Raw genomic sequence first — 25,830 nt, 5'->3', positions numbered from 1 at the left:
GAAAGTTTTAATGCCAACCGTTGGGGGAGGGAGGAGGTGTCTTAGTATTTATTTTTTATAATTTTTCCCAAGTACTGAATCATGTAAGGGGGTGGGGGGAGGATTAGACATTTATTTGCTACCTGACATCTTCATTGTTGTGAAAAATTGAGTAGCAAACCTAATTATGACTGTGATGCTTTTTCCTGGAATATCTCTTTCCAGGCAAAGTTAGTCATTTGTGCTTTCAAGTTTTCTATGGGATAGATCCACTATTGGCATCAAAAGCTTAACAGTAACATTCCTTCTTATTTAATAGGATATGACGTTAGATATCAGGCTATACAGTAAATTTATTTCAGGGCTCTCTAGGTAATTTTTCAAACTGTGGCTTTTTCACTGTCATCAGATTTAAGGACTTATATAGCTATCTTCCTCAATTCCAGCTTTTCTATGAGTTTTATGAATATTATCATTGAATTTAACTAGAAGTAATCTCAAGCAATTCTTGATATGTGTAGTGCAGTTGTTTTTACATTCCATGGTACAACCTTTTCAGCAAAGTCTTCAGAGTGTTAACTGTTGTATATCATTGTTTTTAGACTTGTGTCAAAAATAGCTGATATTAATTTTATAGTTTAAAAAAATTGACGTCCTAAATCTTCAATAAAGAAAAACTATAAAAACATTCTAGATATAAAATGTATGTTATACATTTATACATGGGGTGCCAGTCAGCTACATCTTCAACTGAATGAAAACATGGAGTTCTCAAGACATAATTTGGGTAGAAGAATCTCATCCATATCTTATAAATTTTTAAAACAAAATAATTTATTTGACTTCATTAAATTCTAACAGTATAAGTTGTACTCATTTATAAAGTCTGGGAATAATTAAAGCTAGATGTTAAGTCCAGTATAAAATTTACTCATTCACCAAATATTAAGACCTTAATGATGGGAATACAGAATTATCTAAGACACAGTATTTTTTTCTTAGTGATATACTGTGTACATAAATATTTTAAACTAAGTTTAATTATACATAGTAGTTCTTGAGCCTTTTTAAAACTCTGCAATTACATCTTAATTGCAAAGAGAATATTAAATACAGTTTTAAAAATCACTCCAAATTTCTACATTAAGTTAATTTGCTTATTGCAAAATTTTAGGGGAGGAAGTGGCTTGTCTTGATATTTTTTCCATAGTTAACACTTAGCTGTTCACATTGACAGTAAATTCAAATAAAACAATATTTGAATATCTTTTTTTTCAGGAATTTTTTTCTGTATTTTTGTCTAGGAATAAGATTCTGTTTCTTTTAAATAATTTTTACCAACACCAGAATGTAATCTCAAAGATAAAATTATTGCTTTGTTGTAATTTTAAAATTAAACTTTTACAGTTAAATCAGAATAGTAATATAATAGAAAAATTAGTTTGTATATTTTAAAAAGAAGTGAAGATAATCAAATTAATCCTCCTATTAAAAGTCTCAAATTATAAGATTGCTTAATTGAATGTAAACTAGATGCTTTTATATGTACTTTTATATCAGTGACATATAATCTCTGCCCTCATGGAGTTTACAGTTTAGTCAATGGTATATTGAAGTAAATAGGTATTTTTAAAATAAATTTATTTAAAATAACTGTTTAAATTATAATAAATATACTTTTACAGTAACTTAATAATGATACATTGAAATTCACACTAAGGAGAAGTAAAAAAGTGTAGTGATAGAAAATAAAAGGAGGGAAACCTCACTTAGATGAGATGATCAGAGAAGCCCGCTCTAAGGAGTAACATTTCACCAGGGACATGAAAGATGAATAAAATAAAACAAAAGCTTTTTTGCCAGGTGGAGGTTTTGAGAATTATATTCAGCAGAAATGACCACCTTACAGGTAGTATTCACCAATCAAGAACTCTCAGACTAAAACTTCATTAGTACATAAATAACCTAATTCAGTGACTTCAAAATTCAACTTCAGGTATCAATTCTTTTTTATTTTAAATAATGACTTTTTTTTTTTTGCCTTTGCCTGCTGAGTCAAATTTCAAGGATGTAGGTTTTAGGACATTAATCTGTTCTAGATGAATTCTTTATTTTAATTTTATAGCATAAAAATTTAGGGCAGAGAAGAAATCAAAAAGAAAGTCAGGTTTCTAATTTGAGATATGGGTAAATGATGTTATTAACTATACTAAGGAATAAAAGAGAAAAAGCAAAGGAGAGTGGTTAATACATTTTGGTTTTGAATGTTTTCAATCTAATATATGTATGAGACATCCCAGGAATGATATCTTAGCACAAGATTAGAACACAAGTTGAGTTTGACATTGTTATTGTTACTGCATCTTAGATGGGATATTTATAATTTAGTACATATTACTGTTTGCCAAACCCCATAGAAATACCCCTTCCATGTTTCAGATTAGGCATGCAGTCTGTCATGTGTAGAAATATATGTGCGAATATGTTTTCTTTACATCGGAAATACAATACAGTCTTAAAAGATGAGCACTAGAAAGAGCACTTGACTTGATAATAGACGACCTGGATTCAAATGCTGACTTCTCTACTTAATTACTACACTGCAATAAGCAACTTGCTCAACTTCTCTGAGCTTTTTGTCTGTGATGAAGCTGGTAATCCTTGCCTCCCCAACAGGGTTATTAATCTATTAAATAAGTCTTTGCCTGGTTCTGGGAAAGCAGTGGTGAGCAAATAACATTGTTCTTGGCTTTACAAACAGATAAAACAGGCAACTATAAATTATAATAAAGTATAATAAGTGCTATGATTTATCAGCAGGAGTACAGAATACTCTGGGAATAACCATCAGAAGCACTTACCCTAGTCTTTGTGAAAACACAGAAGAGTTAAATAACCAAATTATGATTAAAAACTAACAGTTCCAACCTTTCCCTCTGTAGCTTTTTATCATGGGGGAGGATTTAAGATGAAAACTTTCTGTCCATTTGTATGTATGCATCTATTCCTGTGAGGTCAACAATGTAATATTAAACATTATTTTAAATTCACGTTTTTTATGCTCACTGCAATATAATTGTTCTTTGATTGTGCTTTGATCCTTTAAGATTCTCCAGCTATAGTGAGAACACGATCTGTAAAACATACAAAGTTTGGATTTCCTTTTCAGTACACTCATCACAATCTAACAAGGACAACAAGGTGTTATCTTTTCTAAACAGTTCTTCATAGAATGACATTGTCTCCAGCAAAAATTTATTTGCTGAAATGACATATTTTTCTGTATATGGAGAAAGTCGTTTCTCTTTCATATCAGATATTTTCTTTTAATGAAATCTGACTGAAATGACAATTGATTTTCACTTCTCTTGCTTGAGAACACAGTGAAGTATATTTTAAAAACAAACTTGGGATTTTAGTCTTTCATTGCCCTAAGTAAATTAGTGCCTAAGTCAAAAAAGTCAAATAGTATGTAGATTCTATGAATGGGCAATATCTAGAGGACTCAAGTTCTAAAATGGTGATAGTCTCCCAAAAATGGTTTGCTAAAAGAATAATTCTGTAACAAACTGCGTTTTAAAGTGAGCATGGTCCACAACTTAAATGAGTTCTGATTTTCAATTATGAAAGGCAGCAGCACCTCTATTAGAATCAAGAGGCTTGTTGTAGAGCATAATAACCAGAACAAAAAAGAAAAAAATTCCAAACTTCCAATCAATTCACCATTCCCTATAGATGTTATTAAAATAGAGAATTTTTTACAAAGACCAATTCAATTTTCCTTTTATTCCCTAAGCATCTGAAGTTTGACTAAAATAAATAAATGAATAAATGTAATCTCTTGTCACATATTCCCTTGTACCTCAAAGGTTAGAATAGAATTTTGTGCCCAGACTAACCAGCAAGTTCTTTTTTTTTCCCCTTAAGAAGAAAATATAAATTCTCCCTAATTAAACTGAAGTTTATAAAATAATTTAAATGTATATATTGAAATATCTTTAGGCAGTATGTGTTCGTTTAATAATTAATAATAATGTCTAATCTTATATTCAAACAAAATGCAGAATTATGACTTCTCTCTAGGCTTCTGTTATTGTCCTTTGAGCAAAAGAATTTATATTACTCTGGTTAAAGAATATTTTCTTAACCCAAAGTTTTTAATGTGTATGTTTGAAAGGCAGTGTGATTTCCTTTACATATAAAATGGCGTTATTTGATCCAGTAATATTTGATCCAGGGTAATATTTTCTCTGAGATTTTTTTCCTAGGATGTTAGTTTTTACAAACTATTCCATATTATCACCACTTTCCTTTGTGAACATCAGAGTGATTGTGTACTATGGCTAGTTCATTGGTTCCCAGGTCTCTGGAGAATGTCATGAAATTTCTAAAATTCTAGCCTAGACCAAGGCAATAACTGAGGACTACAAATGCTTTTCCACTATTTTTGAGAGCCTAAATAAAATCAGTAAGACTACACTAAACATCAGGTTTCTTTGCTTTTGTCTGAAGTCATGTCAACAATGGTATATCAACAACTGTTCAGCAGTTAATGACATTGTAGAAATGTATGGGTTCTACATGTGGAGTCAACAAACACCAAAAAGGTTGGGAAAAACTGAATTAATAACATTAATTAATTTAATAAAATACATCCTCTGGACATAAAAATATATGTTTTTTTGTGTTCAAAGTTAACTGTCCCATGGGGGCGTTGGTTATTGAGCAATAATATTCTCAACGTTATTGGTCAGATCCAGCAGCTCTCAAACTTAATGGTCTCGGGACCCCTTTACAAACTTAAAAATTATTAAGGACCTCAAATAGTTTGTTTATGTGAATTATAGTTGGTGATGTTTACTGCACTGAAAATTAAAACTTAGAAATTTTTTAAATGTTTATTTATTTGCTTCAAAATGAGAATAATAAGGCCTTTCTATGTTAATATAAATAATACTGCTATGGGAAAAATAATATTTTCCAAAAATTTTAAAATCTACTAAAAAGGATGGCACTGTTTTACTTTTTCTTCACATTCATTTTGATGTCTGGTTTAATGGAAGGCAGGTAGATTCTCACATCTGCTTCTGTACTCAATCTGTTGTGATATGTTATTTTGGTTGAAGCATATGAAGAAACAAATCCAACCTCACAGATCCGTAGTTAGAAAAGAAAGGACTATCTTAATAACATTTTCTTATAATTGTGGATATTCTTTGACACTACATCAAAATTTTTCAATTAGTAGTCTATTAAAAGTTAGTTGAAGCGTAGGGCTTCCCTGGTCGCACAGTGGTTGAGAGTCCACCTGCCGATGTAGGGGACGCGGGTTCGTGCCCCAGTCCGGGAAGATCCCACATGCCGCGGAGCGGCTGGGCCCGTGAATCATGGCCGCTGAGCCTGCACGTCCGGAGCCTGTGCTCTGCAATGGGAGAGGCCACAACAGTGAGAGGCCCGCGTACCAAAAAAAAAAAAAAAGTTAGTTGAAGCGTAGAATCTAAAACCCTGTCAAGGACAATTTCATACTCCTATGTATTAAAATCTGTTGGACACACTACTGTATATAAAATAAACAAGGATCTACTCTATAGCACATGGAACTGTTCAATACCTTATAATAATCTATAATGGAAAAGAATCTGAGAAAGAATATATATATATATATATATATATATATATATCACTGAATCACTTTGCTATGCACCTGAAACTAATACAACATTGTAAATCAACTATACTTCAATAAAAAGTTGTTTGTTCTGGGGAAAAAAAATCCATTGGTCTGTCCTGAACGTTTATTGGATCTTATAAACAGGTATGATTTTGTAACATATTTTTTGATCACATGGAAAATATAAGTTCTTCCAAGTGTTGACTATATCCAAAATCATTTTAATTAATATAACCACCAAGCTCATTAAAAATGCCTTGGAAGCATTGGAAGCTCTCAAGCTCATGGTGATATACATTTTCCACAGTTCTAATTTTTGCTTAAAACGTAGAGTTTCTTCTTTGGCAAAAAAAAAAACAAAAAAAAACCCAACAAATCCTGTCTGTTTTCCATGAATTGACAGTCTCATTTCATTCATTTTCAAGAAAATGCCTACCAGACATCTAAGTCTGAATAGTCATAGTTTGTCAGACATTGTTTCAAGTAAAAATTGTTCTGTGCAAAACCTGGCTAGTTCAGCTTGCAACTCAAACTATTGCCTAAGTACTTTAACCTGAGACAACTGTCATTCTTTCTTATGCAGCAGAAGTATTTTATTTCATACTTTCCATTTTATCACACTCAAGGGACAAGCTTTAATTAAATTGAGTTACTATTTACTGTTTCATTGAGGAAAGTGTTAAACTGTTAGTACATAGTGGTGAATAATACAATAACTATTCACACTATTTGGATCCACTGCCTTAATTTTTTACTATAGTACCAACCCACCATTGCTTTTGTACTATCGGTGCAAATGTCAACATAGTGTAAGAGACAAATAATGTCTTAGTATTATTATTAAAATAATTTGCCCTTGTGGACCCCTGAAAGGATCTCAGGGACCCTCACAGGTCTGTGGACCACACTTAAAGAACTGTTAGTATAATCAAATGAGCAGAGTGGTTTATGTTTCTTGGAGACATCCTGGGTCAAAATTACGTGTGTTCTCTTTTTCATTTAGACCATGTTACAGTGGTATTCTCGTTTCAGAGATCTTATTCTTTAGGAAAATGACCACTGGTACCATGCTTAATATAAATGATTCACCCTAGATTCATTCTAGGACAGGGAACAGAGTTTCTCCTCCCTGATTCAAAATAATAGAAGACTTCACAAAGTCTTGAAGATACAACCAGAAAATGTAATTCCCAGCTAACTTTACTCATTTCCAACGTGATACTACTTCTATGTTTGTATAGTAACTGATGTTTCCCTAGGGTCTCCTTTCTACTTATAGGTGCACAGAGAGCCCTCTTTTAAGTCATAACCTAGTTGATGGAAGATAATTTTATTAGGGATATCTTTGGGGATGACTTCCTTTTTTATAACTAGTTTGGAACATTTAAATTTGGTGAGATTTTAAATAAAAATACAGTTTTCAGCTAATCTAAAAAAATCAGATTGACAGGGCTTCCCTGGTGGCGCGGTGGTTGAGAGTCCTCCTGCCGATGCAGGGGACACGGGTTCGTGCCCCGGTCCAGGAAGATCCCACATGCCGCGGAGTGGCTGGGCCCGTGAGCCATGGCCGCTGAGCCTGCGCGTCCGGAGCCTGTGCTCCGCAGCGGGAGAGGCCACAACAGTGAGAGGCCCACGTACCAAAAAAAAAAAAAAAATCAGATTGACATTACTGGGCCAGCACGACATATATCAGTACTCAGCTGACATTCTTTATACCCTCCAGCCGACTTTACTTATTTGCATTAAATGCCTGGCTCCTATACACTTTTGAGTAACTGATTTCCACTCTCATTCATTATTGTCTAGTTTCTCCTCATTTATAACAGCATATTTATTTTGCTATTTATTCTAGTTTGATAGCAAACAGATTTTTGAGACTTCAAAAAAAGGATTGTTTTCATATCATTTCTATCAGGAGAGACACTATCCAGTATGGTAAATTAGTTGTTGACACTTTGAAGAAAATTAAAATCAAATAGTAATAATATATTTTAGCTATGAATTTTGAGTTTACAAATTATTTTAAATGGTTGTTCTTTGACATTCTGCTAAATATACAGGACTTTACATTGATTTCTGTTTTTCATTCATCTGATTAAGTGTCCCCTCTACCTTTATGTACAATGAAAATTGAAAATGGAATTCGCCCCATCCTTTTCTTATTATTTAATGCTCACAGAATTATATTTATCATTGAAACTAAGAATAACTTAACTGTGAAGTGTACAGTCACCACTTTGGAATCTGAGTTACAAATGAAATTTGATTAGCTAGCCTGAGAAGATATAGCTAACCAGAAATTATTAGCTATAGAGTTAACAGTTTTATAGATTAGACAGTCTATAAGTGGCATGGTCTTTTTTTTTTTTTGATTTAAAAACAGTAATATACATGATCATTTTAGAAAATTAATATAAGCAAAAAAAAAAAAAGAGTTCCTGTAAGACTGCCTTTAATAAATAACAACTGTTAAAACTTTGCTTATATCATTCTGGTTTTTTTTCCTATGCATTCAAATATTTTATATAAATGAATCATGATAGCAAGGCAGTGATTAAGAGCTCTGGTTCCAGAGTCTCCAGGCTTGGCAATGAATCTCAGCTTTATCACTTACTAAATGTGTGGCTTTCAGAACGTTACTTCACTTCTATAACCTTAATCATCTATAAAATGAAAAATAATAATACTATTTGCCTCATAGGGTTGTTGTAAAGTTTAAATTTTAAAATGCATATACATCACTTACCACAGTGTTTGAAATATAAGAAACGATCACTAAATGTTAGCTATTGTTATGAAACTATATTTTAACCTATCTCATTCATTTAGTAACATTCTTTCTATGTCATGTACATCTTTATTTACATGTTTTTAAATTATCTTCTTCAACATTAATATCAATTATTGTCCAGTATTCAAATTTGTGGGTATAGCATAGTTTTTTTCACCAGTCCCTATTTTGCATATTTTAGTTGTTACCTATTTCCTAGTTTTAAATATAATTCTGTGATAGTCTTCTGGAAGTGAAGTGTTTTAGAATCTTCTCTTAATTAAACTTAGCAACTTGTATTAATTCTACCTTTGTTGAAAGTATATGCCAAACTTTTAGGCCCATGGTTCCCATAATTCATATGGATATCAGGAAGAGATCATTTTTGCATCTTCATGAATTCAATTTAATGATATTCTGGAAGGAACAGTCTTTAGCATTTGCCTTTGACAGATTTACTGACAGATATTTAAAAAAATTATGGATCCAAAGTTGTTTGAAAAGTCAACAGTATTGAGTATATAAAAGTATTGCACTATCAGGCACCAAATATTCAGTATCAGCCCTAGTCTTCCACTTTATACCTTTGTTAGAACTAGTAAACCTCAGTTTCTATATCTGTAACATCATGATACTAAATTAGGTAGCCTCTAAAGTCCCTTCTAGACCTATAATTCTGTTCCTTTGCAATAAGTCTCTACGCTGACTGAATAAATATTATCATTCTCTTTAGCCCTTCTCTCTGATATTATGTTAATATCCAATTAATGTAAAATAATTTACATTTATTTCAGCTTTTGCATTTCATGCTACTACATAAAGTTAAAGATTATGAAGTGAAAACGTTCTGACTTCATTTAAGATCTTTCTCATTTAGGTCAAGCTTTGTCTCTGTTAAGTGGAATATTGATTTCTCTTGGTATTCACTAGCATTTTGTTTAAGTTATAGGATGACAGGGAAGTGAGAACTGTAGAAATACAAGGAATAGTGAAATTAAGAATACTAGCTTTCAGTTAATTTAATATCTTTGATTCCTATAAACTTCTTTTTAAAGATTTGGGGTATGTTTTGTGTAAAAGCAGCTCAACAAAAGTAATCTGTGCCATCATTATTTCACCAGCAGAATTGATTAGATATAGCCATTATTCAAATCTATATAATTAACGGGCCATGTCTCATTCATGACTTTAATAGACAACATATACCAAACTAAATTATTTTCTAGATCTTTATATTTTTAAATGATACATATTCTAAAATTGGCCATGTATTTTCTTGCCCAAAACTTCAGGATTATCTGCTCTCCCTTTTCATCCTACTTTCATTAAAGACAAAACACACATTAATTCAGAAATTCATTCAATGAATATTTTTAGTGCATATTATGTCAAGTACTTTTGGGAATAGGTTTTGGGTCAAGTAGGTTTTGGGAATATAGCAATGCAAAGACTTACTAACCATGACCTCAAGGATCTTATAGCGGAGCAGATGTGAAAAAGAAAAAAAAAAAATTACAACAAATCTATCAAAGCTTTGATAGCCTAAAAGAGCTCTTCTAATCTTATAGGGGAAAAAAATGTACCCTCACAGAAATCTGTTAAAAATTTTGTAGTCAAATTGGTAACTTTTTAAATTATAATCATCCATGCTATAATGAGCAGTGACATGAATATTCCTAGTCACACTAGTAGGAATATAAATTTGTATAACCTTGCAAGCAAACTATATATATAAAACATTTTTTGTGTTTTAACCAATCATATTATTTGCAGAAATTTTTCAATGGAAGTTATCAAAGAGGACATGAAAGACTTATGTACAAGATTATTTATCACAGCATTATTCATATTCATGAAAAATTAGAACCAACCTTAATGTCTATGGTTGAATAACTTATATAATAATATGTATATATATGAGTTATTTATATAACCTAAAAAATCATATCTTTAAGAATATTTAATGACAAAGGAAAATGCTCAAAATAAAATATGTAGTTTAAAAAAGTAGTAAACAAAATTGCATAGGGATTAAATTACAGGTTATTTTATAATCTATATTATTTTTTAAACCAGAGAAGTGTAAGTTTTTTTTGGTTTGTTTTGTTATGTAGACAGGTTCTGGTAATGATGAGGATGGATGTCTTTTGCCTGCTTTTCAGATTTATGGCAAATCTTCATAAAGCTAACTATTTGTTTGTGTTTGTAACTCTGTTTATACCAGAGCATTTTTATATGCAGGCTAAGCCATTCTAAATCTTGCTGGATAGAAAATTGTATTTCAATGGAAGTTTGAAAATAAACTTTTTTCTATCTCCTACACAAATAATAAATAATTCTGAAAAACATACTAATTAAAACTTATCTATTTCAAAATGCCTAATAAATTTTTTATACCATACCTGTGATGGGCTTCATTATTTCTTTTTAGACAGATACGAAACTTGGGGAAAAAGAGCATGGATTGAATTATTCTCTGGCTAGTGGGCAGGAAATAACTTGCTTAAAAGTCTAATTTTGTATAGACTGTATTATTTTGGAATCAAAGCTATTATAGAAACCTAGGGATCAAAATTATAAATGTACAATAAAATATAAATAAATATTTGAAATGTTAATAAACCATTAGAAATCGGAGCCTTTAAAATAAAGGATCTCCTAAGTATAAAAATTTTTCATAAGTGGGTGGGGCAGTTGGTAGAGCTGTGACTTGCTACCAAGATTCTAATTTTTGACTTAATTCTTCATTATTCTTTGCAATATTTCCTTGAACTTCTCTATTCTTTTATTGGTTTGCCTTTCTCCAGAAATGCATTAGAGTGTTTATTTTTTCCTGACACACTTATAGAATTATTGCTTCTCTTACTTTCATTTCTTTCTTTCCTCTTTTTTACTTTGCCTTAATAAATCACAAATGAAACAGAATTGTTTTACAATGAAGCACCAGTTTTACTGAAAGGGCTGAAATATAGTGAATTGAAATATTAACCGGATCCCCACAAGAATTTCTTTATTTACAAGAGTTTGTTTAAATTTTGAGTTCTCAAGTAAAACTTTTTTAAAAACCTCCTCTCCAGTCACAACTACCAGAAGCAATCTATAGCTGTACCAATATGTACTGAGTGATATTGGTTGGAAGAGAAACAATTTCTTAAAAAAAAAGTTTTCTTTCCTGTCACTGATACCCATACTTTAAAAAAGAAACTGGCATAATAAAATAGGATTAAAAATGTCTGTCTCTCAGGGTAGTTCTGAATGTAAGTTAGATAATTCTAAAAATAAAACAATTCAATCCCTAGGACAAACAAACAGAATTTTTTTTAATCTGTACAATCTTAATCTAAATCAATACAAAATATATCAGGGGAGAAAAGGGGGAAATCTACATTAGTCATTCTATAATGAGAGCCCAAATTTAATGAAGAGACCTGAGAGCCAGAGAATCTAATATAAGCTATGCTTTTTTTATTGATATGTCTCCAAAAAGCTAATGGACCTCTCTAAGACCTGTGTTCTCTCACCAATAAAACAAACACACAAAATATTAAACTTTTCTCACAGTTCTTCACCAGACATCTTGCAGCTAAAGAGATGTGTTAATGCATACATCCAGCGATATGGGTGCCTACCTTAAGTGGCTTCTACACCCCCAAAATTCCTTGAAGTTTCATATTTTATTTCAAAAATCAATACAAAGTTGGATTTCTACTCCAAAATCTTGTTTTTGCCTTTAAAAAATATTACACTTACAACTACTTATTATTGGCAAGAGAGATGAGGGTGAGATGGAGTAATTTTCTACTTTGTTAATAATGGAAATAATTTTACAGTGGGCTCAGTTTTGGAGAACTGAGCTAAATCAAAGGGAATCAACAGTCCGTATTGTGTTAGCACCCAGGCCATTTCTTTTGTTGCATGATATATCTAAAATTCAAGCTCTTATTTAAAAAAGTGAATACAAATAGCAGTCATTTCACTACTTTAGTAACCACATCCTGGTAATTAATTCCTGAGGATAGATTACCCAGTAATTAATTCCTGAAGAAATATTCCCAGAATGTTGCAAAACAGGTGATATAGTGCAATCTTTTCAGACAATTTTTTTTTTTTTTTTTTTTTACTTTTTTTTTTTTTGCGGTACGCGGGCCTTTCACTGTTGCGGCCTCTCCTGTTGCAGAGCATAGGCTCCGGACGCGCAGGCTCAGCAGCCATGGCTCACGGGCCCAGCCGCTCCGCGGCATGTGGGATCCTCCCAGACCGGGGCACGAACCTGCATCCCCTGCATCAGCAGGCGGACCCTCAACCACTGCACCACCAGGGAAGCCCTTTTCAGACAATTTTTAATGGATATCTTGTTAAATATATTTAGGCTGAGAGGCTGAATAGAAGATTGAAATGATTTTGATCCTCTGATTTATGTCTTTACAATCTCAGTAAAAATATTTATAAAAGGATTTCTTCAGGGTACAAAAATCATTAGTGATAATATTTTTTGTTTTGCAGGTAACATTTTAGTTTTCATATATCATTATTATAAACTAATAATCTCAACCAACCTGTTATCCCTACAATTCTTTACATCTAATTCTCAAACTTCATTTATATTGCAGTGATCTTATATGTAGTATAAACATTTGCAGTTTAGCCTCTCTTAGTTATTGATACAGAATGTTTATAGCCTCATAGAAAAATATGTATAAAATTAGCTAACAATGTGAGGCTTTTATAATTATCATGGAGAGTAAAGTTCATTTTATTCAAATGCTAATCTTTTGTGATTTCTTTTAAATTCCAATCAAAGAAAAATAATAATCAGGTATCTGGATTAGCTGTGAATTTCTTTTATTTATACTACTCCATAATTGGTGATTAAGGGTTGACTAGCATAAATGAGAGCATTATGTCTTAAAATCTATCGATTTGACTTTTCTCTACAACTCAAGTTTTAGTATATGTGACAAATCTTTTTCATGTTCTTTCTGAAGTTTTTCAATATTAGGGATAATTACCTATATCAGGAGCCACAAAAAATCACATGACACCTGATTTACAACCACTTGTGGCTTTGATAACCACATTGGTTTTCTAAAGTCTTCCTGTTACGATAGTTAAGGATTCACAAAATCAGATTTAAATACAGAAAATTGGTGTCAAGCATTGACAGATGAGCTGTCTGCTCCTAAAAGTCTTTGTGTAAATTGGTATATAGTCTGTTTTTCATGTTCAGAGTTCAATGGTGATTGTCTTTTCTCTTCTTATATTTCATTCTTTAAGCTTTTGTACTTGCACTTGCATTTGGAATTGAAATGATTTAGGAAAACTTTCATTCATACATTAATGTGGTAACATAAAATTTCCTCCATAAATGAGATAGACAAACAGACACACAGGGACATGTATACATATACATCCTATTATAAGCATCAGATTTTTTCCAACCCATTTATTTCCAGGCCTATTAAGGGAATACAGCTTTAAAGTAGAAACCAGGAATGGTGGTGGTCTTAGATTTGTCATTAATGTCCTGTGTAACCTTGAAGAAACTACCTCATGTTGCTGGACTTGATGTAATTTTAAGCTTTCCAGAAATAAAAGATAATGTAGAAAATGGTGTTCACTTGTTACTATATAACAATGCAGTTTCTAAAAGTTTTCAGAAAGCAGCATGAAACATTAGACTTTATATTTTTTTATAGAAAACTACGTTGTTTATAATCAAGATATTGTGTCAATTTAAAATGGAAAATAGCTTTTGATATAAAGATGTTCTCTGAAATCAAAGAAAATAGCATAAGAAAATGACTAAATAATATGAACTCACTGTCCATCCAGAGGCCCTTTCTTATAGACTGTTTCCATTCTAATTAGTATCCACTGTTTCTAAATTTAAGAACTCTGTTCAACCAAGAAGGGTAAGAATCAGTGATTATCTTTAGGGTACAAAATTTAATTAATGTTGAAGAATTAGTAAAAACTATTTATATCAAATAAAACCAAAAGTTGACAGAATTCTTATGGATCAAGATGCTTTTTTTCAAAGTGAAAATCCAATTTTCTCAGTATTATTCCTAAGCAATCTACTTATGCTATCAGAGATGTCCTAAAAGGGATAAGACAATCTATAGCCTGTCTCCAGAAACTATAATTTTGTAGCACGGTCAGATTTCTTATTTTTCCTGAGGACTTTAACACTGGGAATTTGGCATCACAATGATACTTCATCAGTTGTCTCCTAATACAAGCAAGAGAATCACAACTAACTTGAGCTATGCTGCTCTGAATGGAGACCGTTATTCTGCACATGTAGGAATCCATAATGTAAAAGCACTTGGTCTGAAGCTTCCTTCCAATCTCCCCCCTACTCTTTTTTAGTTTGACTTCCTCTTTAACCAAAATATTATTGTTACAGCTCTATTAAAAAGCAAAGGGATTTCTAATTTATACCTAATCTAATAGGTATATTAGATTGGGTTTAGAATCTTCCTTTTCTCATTTACACAGTGAGGTGAAACAAATTTTTAAAATAGCAGCTTTACTTTTCTTTTTTTCCTATCTTACCCAAAAGGAAAAAATAACTGAAAACTTTGAGGGAGTAAATGTATCTAGCTTTGGTCTGGCATTAAAATTTTCTGGTTGGGCAGCACAGTTGTTTAATTGGAATCTCAGTGACAGCTGAACAACCTCAATGCTTGGGTTAACAAGCAGAGGAGCTTCGTTCTGTCACCTGTCAAGAATGATGCTTGTCAGGACTGATCTTTCCACTTAAGGAACACTCATGTTTCTAGTCATAGCACTGATGTTTTCTGATATTACAATGGAATAGACACTAAAGGAGACAAAGTTTTCTGCATAGGTATATTTGTAATTCTTTGTTTTTCATAAGCCAAATGCAAATGTAACACTACTCCAGATACTGCTTCATGAGAAGTCCCCAAGATAACCAAAAGTAAGTGCCCATTTCCTCATCTTAGGAATAGTGTCATAACAAAGACTGAATTCTAGTGACCAACCTATCTGCAGAGCATGTCATATAGCCTCTGGGTTAGTTAACTCCTTGGCTTGGCCTCCTAAGATGTATCTCAAAGAGTCAATTGTTGTTTTTGCATGTATTATTTAGTAATGTTTAGAAAAATTTTTAAGTTCACTTTTTCTTTATTCTGTCTTTTTTACCCATCTTCCCTCATTGTAGCAAATTAGACGGCCGGATGAAAGCAAAGGAGTTGCTAGTAGAGTTGGATCCCTCAAAGTAAATATGTTTCTAACATTTTTTGGCAAGATTTCGTCTATAGCCTACACTTCTTCCTTTTTGGAGGGTGGTGGGAGGAAGGGGGCTTTTTCCATTTTTCACCATCCCATTTTGTTTTATTTTAATATTTTTATTGGCTGTTGGGTCATATTTTTTTTGTTTCAGCTACACATAGAGCAACCAGCTGAAGGCAAGCTGCCAAATAACTAGCTTTGAGTGGCACCACAAACAATAAAAAGGGCACTGCCTCATTACGGGTGCCTGTAATTTGGGGTTCTAGAGTAAACCGTTCCTCTGATTGATGTCACTGACTATGTGTTAAGTTCCTGTTACACAGAGAACTAATATTTATTTTCAGAATGTTATATGCCCTTTTTACTTTTTTTTGTTAAATGTTATTTTAGTGTCATTACCATTTGTAGTTCATTCCAGAAAATAATTATTATGAGTTAATAACATGTATATTTTATATATATGTATATATATATATATATATAATCTTAAGAATTAGAAAAGGAATTTCATATGATGCTAGCTAGTATAGGGGCTCACATATAGCTAATAGTAAGCACTCTTAATCCCCTTTGTTTTATTTGTTAAAAGTTAAAAAATTTATATAACAATCAACAGAAACTGATATATATATATATATATATATATATATATATATAAATGTTTGCCCATTTGTGTATGTGACCTACAAATACACCACTTAAAGATTTCTGATCTAATGGTCCCATTTGGTAGTTGTTAAATATCCATTTGGTCAATTTATCTTGGGCATTCGATACTCTAACATTTAATCACAATGAAAGGTAACTAAATTATCACCCTTAAGAGACATAGACATAGCCAATTAATCACTTTTAATGCTGCCACTATAAATGCAAGTTAGAAAATTTGCTGAATTTTAAAAATATGCAGAGAAATCTCCCTCAATATTAACCACTTCTTCTATCTCAGTCCCATTTGTCCTTACAGCAATAGTAACTGCTAAATTAATCAAAATGACATAATTCACTGTACTGGGATGTCCCAAAATTCAATAACTACTTTGAGGCTAATATTAAGTCATTTTAAAATTTTACACACCTCCAATTTATTTCCATTTAACAATTTATGAAGCACTGATTTCTGCACTCTTTCCTCTCCTTGCCTCTTCTGCCTTCTTAATTTTACTTTTTTGTTGTTGTTTATTTATCTGTGTGTGCACACACATGAGTGCACATGGATGAGGGTGTGTCTGTATGTTTGTGTCCTTTATTCCAAACAAGCCATCTTCTCTGTTCTCTAACACTGCTATATACTGGGTAGCATTTTTGTTGTTGTTGTTATTTCACTAAGAATAATCAGAGGGGATGGGAAGTGTCTATTATATACCTAATTCAGAAGCGAGGCAAGCTAAAATTATTTAGTCAGAAAAATATGACTTTATGTATCTTGATGATATATCAGTAGCATTCCTCACTGTCTACCTGTGAGGTATCATATTTTAATTTTTTTAAGGGAAGATAAATCCATTATTGTTGAGACTATGGATTATGACTCAGATTCAAGTGAAAAGGTGCAGATGGACATAACTTTTTGGAAATGACTGATAGTGAAATAGAGATAAAATGGCATCCATACTGCAGCACCATCTGTTATAAACTGGATTGTGTGTGCGAGTACACGTGTGTTTATCTCGAAGTTCAGCTTTTGGATGTGTAGAACTTCAAGTTGTGATTGTATGTTTATTGTTTTTAAGTGTATATACAATATGATTATGTGTATACACATAAATATGTATAAGAACAAAATATACATTTTAGGGTTCAATCAGTTTATTTGAATATGGATGCAGCCTTAAATCAAAAAGTGTGTTTGGGAAAGGCAAATTTCATAATTTTTAAATGTCTTTATTCCATATGTCTACAAAATAGAAAATTTTAAAGTGAATCTCTAGGGGTTTATAAGGATAGTTAAGGTATTTATTTTCTCTAACACTTTGGGGAGAAAAGAGCCTTTAATTAAAATAAAATATTCTCTTCCTAGTCACGGTTTATTGAGCATGTATTCTTGCGCTATACAAAGATCTTTGATGTTTTGAAATGTTTGCCAAAGGCAGTGAGAAATGTATAATGCTATGATTTATTTTTAAAAGGAAAAAGGAAAACTGAAAAGAGACCAAGTTGCTTTTTCAATTCATTTTCTGATGTTTACATGTAGCTCCATCGAAAGCTGGAGGAGCTCAGAGATCACCTAGAAGGCAATGTGAAAGGATACTCTCTCAGAGTAAATGTACGATTTCACCCGGTGATTTTTTTTTTTTTTTAACCTAAACTTCTGCTGACTGGTAATTCCAAATCTGATTGGTTTGTCCTCTCATCTCCATCTTTTTTACTTTCTGTCTCTTTTCTCCCTATCTCTTTCTTTTTTTTCTAACTGCAGCTTCATGCTCACATTTATGAAAGAAAGATTAAATCGGCATAGAATACCTTTAAGCCACACTAACATTGCATTTGATTTAATAGCATTCTGGCTCCAGTGCAAATTAAAACCTTTTTTTTTTTTTCAAAATCTGTGTTTCTTATACAATTGTATAATTTTCTGACGATCGTTTTATGAGACTTCATTTGGAGCTTTTCCATTTACTGTGTCTTCTGTCCCTTGTTGGATGTGTCAGCAGGATTATAAATTATGGGCTGGATCCAAGTGATAGAGCCTTGATGTTTCAGTTTCAGTTGTCAAGGAAGATATTCAGTGTTAGAGTCTCATTATAGGTAATCTGGCAAGTAGATACATCTATTCTGAGTTAATAGACGTCTCTTAACTCAGACTCTTTGGGAATAACTATAAGATATCATTTTTTGTCTAAAAATAAGAAAATTAGGCAGTAAGAATCTTCACTATGAACACTATTATGTAACATCTTACAAATACTTGAGATAATGGCTAATATACCCAGGACAACACTGAAGGAGAACAATACCTTATAACCACTCAATACTGTACATACGTCATATAGGCATACTAACAATTGTATTTTTTGTGACTGATAGTTCAGACTCAGAATGCTTGGTCCTTCTCCTGAATATATATTTTCAAGATAAATGGAATTAAAATCTCTAAAATGGTACATGGTATAAATATGGTAGAAGAAAAGCTAAAATATTACAGTAAATAATTACTGGCTCTATTTAACCTTGACCTCCTATTTCTGAGGCTTTAAAAAAAAGTTCCTATGAAACTTAGCCCTGGTTTACTTCTCCCGAGATTATTGTCATACATTTAATTCATATTGCTATAATAATTTTGTTATGAAGGATAGAATAAAAAATAATAGTGTTATGATAATTCTCTGGTTTCTCAGCTTTGTTTTTAATTATATACTATGTGTATTTTGTATATCTCGTCATTAAATTTCTGTTGACTAAAGTTCAAAGTTTTTTATTAATATCAGTCTTTAAATTCTGATAACTAAACAGAAAAGGAAATTAATACATGTCTCATTTTTCTACTTCTTTCTTTTGAGCCAGTCCTTCTTTTCAGTCATATTCTTAGAGAATTTGAAAAATTACCCACAATCATCCCCAGAATCTATCCCACTGTTTTAAAAAAAATAAAAAAGATTAGTATGAATTTTATGATTAAATCAGTCTAGATATATCTGGATATCATTCTAGAAACTCCTAAAAAGATTCTGATAATGTGTGTTTTTAGTGCCACACTCTTCCCTAACCAGTCATAAAAAATGATATTATTTTTCTTTCAGTGAAACCAAGACCAGAAAGTTGAAACTTGCTAAGATCTATATGATAGGGAGTTTGTGTTAGATTAGGGTTAAATTGAAATCTCTGTGCTTTGGAAATTGGTTTTCTCATGCCACTCTTCAATTTCTTTTTTTCAATACCTGTACTGCGTGGTGGAGTACATAATAACTAGTCTCAGTGTCTTCATCTTTTGTTTCATTTCACTGGGTCACACTTTGTTCTGATTACCCTTCTTCTAAAAAGATTGAATATAAGGTGTATCCTTCTAAGATTCCTGTTAACTAGAAAAGTACAGAAGAACAAAAAATATATTGTCAAAAGGCAAATAATAGTATTTTCTCTACAGAGTTCAGCTAGCAAAAGACACAAATCAAAATCTTAGCTGAGGGCTTCCCTGGTGGCGCAGTGGTTGAGAGTCCACCTGCCGATGCAGGGGACATGGGTTCGTGCCGCAGTCCGGGAAGATCCCACATGCCGCGGAGCGGCTAGGCCTGTGAGCCATGGCCGCTGGGCCTGCGCATCCAGAGCCTGTGCTCCGCAACGGGAGAGGCCACAGCAGTGAGAGGCCCGCGTACCGCAAAAAAAAAAAAAAAAATCTTAGCTGAATGTTCAGTGTCTCTCCTTCCCTTTAATTCTTATTGCCCCAGAATGCCTTAAAATATGCCTTGTATATTAAAAATTGTTGCTTAGAAGCAGAATAAAGTTATTCTAAGTACCATACGCTATATAAATAGATCTCGTTTCTAAAATGAGATAAATTGGCATATAGTGACCATTCCATTTTGTGAAAATTTATTGTAGGTGTCCACACAGAAGAGCAAGTATATGAATGCCTTTTAATTCATTGAACATCGCTAAATATTTCAATAAGATGACAGGTTCAGAACCATGTTGCCACTTAAATATCTTATAGTTGAAGAAGGTGAGACATCATTCAGAAGTTTGGGATGAGAATTTAATTAAATTATTCATGTTTCAATTGGTATCATCTATATGATGTATTATTTTTTAGAGGACCTGCATTTTTATTTATTACTTATAATCAATGATATAAAGTAGACTTTTATTAAGAGGTAATTTTTAGAACAGTATTAAATTTTATTTATTTCTCATATGAAAACATACTTTTTAATTTTACATGGACTCTTCTATAGCAAAAAGTAGGATGCATTCGATTCTTGAATTCTCAGTTAAGAATGTATCATCTTTTTCTGTACTTTATACAAAACTGAAGTATTCTGAACCCTAAATGAGTTTTTAGTAATTTTCATCTTGTACCTAAACACAGTTTGCCTAATTTAACTACTGCAAAAGTAACTACAAATCCTTAGATTGATACTGTGCTGAGAACAATGATTGAAGAATAAAACCACATAAAGGAAAAAATTAATTTTCCATGTAATCTAATGTATGAATCTAGTAGGAAGTATATAAATCAGACAGAGAAAGACAAATACTGTATGATATCACTTATATGTGGAATCTGAAAAATACAACAAACTAGTGAGTACAAAAAGAGAAGCCAACTCACAGATATAGAGAACAAACTAATGGTTACAAGTGGGGAAAGGGAAGGGGAAGGGGCAGCCTAGGGTTTAGGGATTAAAAGGTACAAACTATTACATATAAAGCTACAAGGATATATTGTACAACACAGAGAATATAGTCAATAGTTTATAATAACTGTAAATGGAGTGTAACCTTTAAAATTATGGCTCACTATACTGTACACCTGTATTTACATGGTATTGTACATCAACTATACTTCAATAAACAATTAATTAAAAAGTAATGCAGACAGATGATAATTGGAAAACATAAGATAATGCAAATGAATTCCTTTAAGTAATGTACATCAAGGTAAATTTATAAAATTGAAGTTAATTCATTAAAGAGCAATAGGGCCCTGGGAAGCTTGAATGTTAAAACATTCAGAAAAAAAGTAGATAAGTACTCATGAAATAAAGACAAAAAGAAAAGAAAAGAGATGAATAAAAATACCTCAAAGCCACAAATTTTTTATTTTCACTCAGTCTATGTAATATGATGATACATTTCCATTCAGCTACAAATATATACAGGTAGGTTTGGGGTAATCAAATATGTTAATTTTTTAAAGGCTTTAGCAAACAGTAAAAGGGAAGGTGACTTATGAAGACAGATTATTGACACATAAGTGAACTAAGAAGAAAGGTGATGAAGTAGAAGGAATATGATAATTATAAGTACCTGCTATGCTAACACAAAAAAGGGATGGTGTTATCTAAAGTGGAAAAAGTTAAGGGAGGAGTTATCACTTGACTATATTTTTATTAAGTTTAAGAAAAATGTTTGAATCAAGCGAGAAAGTAATATCTTTTGAAGTGTAGTTTTTAAATGTTTAATAATTTCCTGAGTGCCAAAATAAGACTGGTGTGAAATGGGGTAATACAAATAATGAATTAGATGGTTGTGATTTTATGTCTTTCAAGATCAGTGTCTTCATTCCAGCTTTAGTTCTAAACTAACTCATCTTATATTGTTGATGAATTGTCTGTGGGTTTTTTGCACTTCTTTATTAATTAAATTAATGCTATAACTCAGGGGTCAGCAAACTACAGCCCTTGGGCTAAATCCTGTTTCTCTTTTGTGGGCCCGTGAGCTGGGAATGATTTTTGCAGTTTTAAATGCTGTGGGGGAAATCAAAAGAATATCATTTTGTGACATGTGGAAAATTATATGAAATTCAAATTTCAGTGTCCCAAAAATAAAGTTTTATTGAAACACAGCCATACTCTTTCATTTGCATATAATCGGTGGTTGCTTTTGCAGTACAACAGCAGTTGAATAGTTATAACAAAGACCGTATGGCACATAAAGCCTAAAATACTTACTATCTAACTGTTTACAAAAAAGTTTGCTGACACCTGCTAAAACTGGTTAGTGTGTCAAGGCAACATTGACAAAGAAATTATTATAATAGAGATTGTGTGAAATTATCATCATTTTACAAACTGAGAAAAGGAGAGCTGCTTATTTTTTCTGAGGATGGTTTCGGATCATTCTGCATGGAAGCATGCACTTAAAAGAGTTGATCCCCTGAAATTTTCTACCTTTATGTTTTTATTCTTCCTTTTTGCACTGTTTATTCTGTGCTCTTCGCATGCCAAGCACACAAGGTAAACTCACTATGGAATTACATTAAACCCTTCAAATATAGAACTATCATATGGATAAAGTATCGATTATAAATTCCTCTTCTTTGGGGAGCCCCTTACAGAGATTTAAAGATAAATTCCACTGTTGCTCTTTAAACTTATTTAAATATTTAAATGTGTTTTTAGAGTATTTTTATTTAAAAATAAAAATGTGTTTTTAGAGTATTTTTGCTGTACACATTGTATTTTTCTGTTTATTACTTCCTTGCATCTTAATAAAGATATTTCCCCTGAAAACCACAATCAACTTTTGATTTCTGCTAAATTTCCTACTTGACCTCACCTAAAATCATACCTTCTATAGGAAATTTCGTACAACTAAGAAAGACACCCTGAAGTGATCAAGTAATACATCATATCTTAATATAGCACTTAAAAATCTGAAAGTGTCTACATTGAATCAGCCTACTTTGACTGAGGTGAGGAAGAACTACTGGAACATTAGTCCTTAGATGAATAATCTTTTGGTAGCTTTTAAATGACTAAAGATCAATTTGTTTATGTACTCTACTTTCTTTAAGCAAATTTCAGTGTTTTTTGGTTCTTGTATGTAGAACATTGAGCCTCCTGAGTCTTCCTTGTTTGACATTTTGGCATTTACTCATATTAATAATATGTGTCTTCTGCTTTGAACCATCTATTACTTATAAAATCGCCTGCAGTAGCCTAAGACATCATTTGGAGTGGAAGTGACACATCTGTGAGGTGTTTAATGCTTACTGTGGAATGGCCTTCTCAGAATTGACATTAAGACAATAGGGTACTAGTAAAAGATCTCCTTGACAAGTAAATTTCCCTAGTAATTAAAAATGGAAAAGTGAGGGGAAAAAAAAGACAAGACTCAAACTATTTTGAAAGATAAAGTTTTTCACTTTTATGGGTATAGTTATAGGAACAGAACAAACATGCAGAGGAAGGCTTTCTTAGAACTAGGATCCCGCTAAAGAAAATCAGATATGTATGTGGTTGAAAGATTTAATTTCTTAATATGTATAGCATTGATCATATTTTAGAAACTACCTCATAGTAACTCATTAAGTGGCAGTGATACATTTTATCACAAATCTTTGTGATGGTAAGTGTAAAACCTTCTGAATATTATTTCACACAATTCAGTTTTTGAGGATAGAAGAAAAAGATTTTGTATATTCACTTATTTAGTAAGTCATTATTGAGTGCCTACTATATTCCGCTCTGCTGGGTGCTGGAAATACACTTAAAGAACAGATCAGATAATAAGGACATTTCTGATTTCTCCACTGTGCCATCTTCTTCTTTACCTTATTTCCCTACCCTAACTTTGTATTTTGGAACTTCCTGAAGAATTTCTAACTAGAAAATGCATACTTGAATATTTAGCTCACATGGCATTCTGACAACATAATGAAAGAAGAGGCCACAAAATTGAATGTGGCAGTGTGACAACCTAGAAAGTAAGAACAGGCCAGGAAATTATCAAGTGAAAGTCATGAAGATTAAACATGGTTTTAAGTATAAAATAGTTATCGCAAAAAAATCAATGAAACATTCTGATAAAAGACAGGTCTGGAGAAGAGTTTTGTGGTTAAGTTTTTTAAATATCTTTTTGGTGTTGCTACTGGCTTATTTGTTTATTTAGATTCAGTAATACTGAATGGATTCAGTAATGAGAATGAAATAGTAGGAACAGGAAATTAGAATCAGAATATTGATCTGGCTTTGGTGCCCTCTTTAAAGAGTAATATGAAAATGTACAATAGAGTCATTCTATAAATAATCTCACATGTAGTTTGCTAGTGTTAAGACTGAGATCAGTGTGGTACCATAGGAAAAAGTGACCAGTGTTCCACTTTCCTGTTAACCTTAAATGAGCGTCTTCTGAGCAAGATCATACCAGATTCTGATCTGGAGAGCCATCTCCATCATGGATCTTTTTTTTAAGCCAGGTATTTTTTTATCACAAAGTTCTCCTCAAATAGTATGAACCTTGAGATTTCAAGCTCAAGTGTCTCTTTATAAGGCTGTTTTATTATCTGGCAAATGTGTTGGTGATGGAACCTTCTAAACTTCTGAGACCCTTACTGTGCTATCACTTCCTCTTTAACAGTGTTTTCTTTTCCCCACTGCAAAACCAGGCTCAGCTTCCCTCGTGCTTATCTACCTGTAGTGTATCTGAGGTATACTTTGCACATAGTTTATTTACATGGTCAACAACATGCTCGCCCTCACCATTTTTCTTATTTTATTTTCCTTTTGCCTTAATTTATTTTGCCTTGCACTTTGCACTTGGCTGAAAGAGATGAAGGGACCAAAGGGGAAAAGTTAGCTGTTTTATGGGGAAATTTCTATATTTTCATACAGCACTTTCTTCTGAGTAACTTTTTTTTGGCAGTCACTGTATCAAATTGAAATGGTTAAAGCCCAAACAGCCAACTTAATTGTTGCCACCACCTTAATTCCATAAAGATTCCTTTGAACTGGGTAATTTGTTGTTAAACTCATGTTGGCTAACGGCAAAGATTCCAGTTTGCAGAGCTGTATAGGTCTGTCTCTGGTAGCTGAAGATTTACATTAAATTAGTAACAATCCTGTCCCATTAACCATAGACAGAGGAAAGCCTCCAAATTGATTATTAAATGAAAATTTAATATGATTCCCCTATTTTTATGTAAAATAGAAGATTCACTCCCTTTTGAATAACTGATTAGGTTACTCAGGAAAATAGTCTCCTTGATACTTGTATAAGGTTCTTAAAATCTAGAAAAGCTTACCACTCATGAGATTCATGTTCTTTTAACGGAATACTTTACATCAACTTTGACCTATGTTATTTGCCTTTTCAGAGGTTTAATTTCTTATTCTTATGGTGTTAAACCATAGCATAAGTGGGTTTTCTGGTTGTGTAAACCAGGGGTCCCTGAAATATCACTAACAGGCTCTGAATATCCTTTAAGTCTACTATTCAAAGCAGGGGCACTATTGAATAGCTAAGAGAAAAGAGTGTATGTACCTCAAAATATGACTAGTAAATAACAGGACTTTAATAGCCTGTGAATTTTAAGATCTTAATTTTTTACTTTACAGACATATTTCTACACATAATTACTTTATGCAGGCAACTTTAGCTACTATGCGTAGTCCGGTATTGTCAGCGTAATTCTGATCACAGAAATATTATCTCTGAATTTCATGCAAAAAACAGAAAGATGGCACTGTCTAAAATACCAGGTAAATGT

The 25,830-nt window shown here is 32.2% G+C and overlaps 1 protein-coding gene across 9 annotated transcripts in view; it reads left to right on the top strand.

Moving 5' to 3' along the window:
* GPHN (gephyrin) overlaps nucleotides 1-25,830 on the top strand; it is a 626,216-nt gene that overhangs the window by 394,023 nt on the left and 206,363 nt on the right. For 3 of the 9 annotated variants that reach the window (XM_060004380.1, XM_060004375.1, XM_060004381.1), the window contains one exon: nucleotides 15,610-15,666. The exons of 4 other annotated variants lie outside the window; for them this stretch is intronic. In XM_060004380.1, the coding sequence (XP_059860363.1) occupies nucleotides 15,610-15,666 (57 nt within the window). Of the gene's footprint in view, nucleotides 1-15,609; nucleotides 15,667-17,874; nucleotides 17,947-25,830 lie in introns of all 9 variants that reach the window. 2 more of the 9 variants (XM_060004374.1, XM_060004378.1) reach the window with 1 other exon arrangement.

The sequence above is a fragment of the Delphinus delphis genome, chromosome 2 (genome assembly GCF_949987515.2).
Source record: "Delphinus delphis chromosome 2, mDelDel1.2, whole genome shotgun sequence".
Lineage (NCBI taxonomy): Eukaryota > Metazoa > Chordata > Mammalia > Artiodactyla > Delphinidae > Delphinus > Delphinus delphis.
Note: the sequence above shows the minus strand (reverse complement) of the source record. Positions and strands in the feature narration are given on the sequence as shown.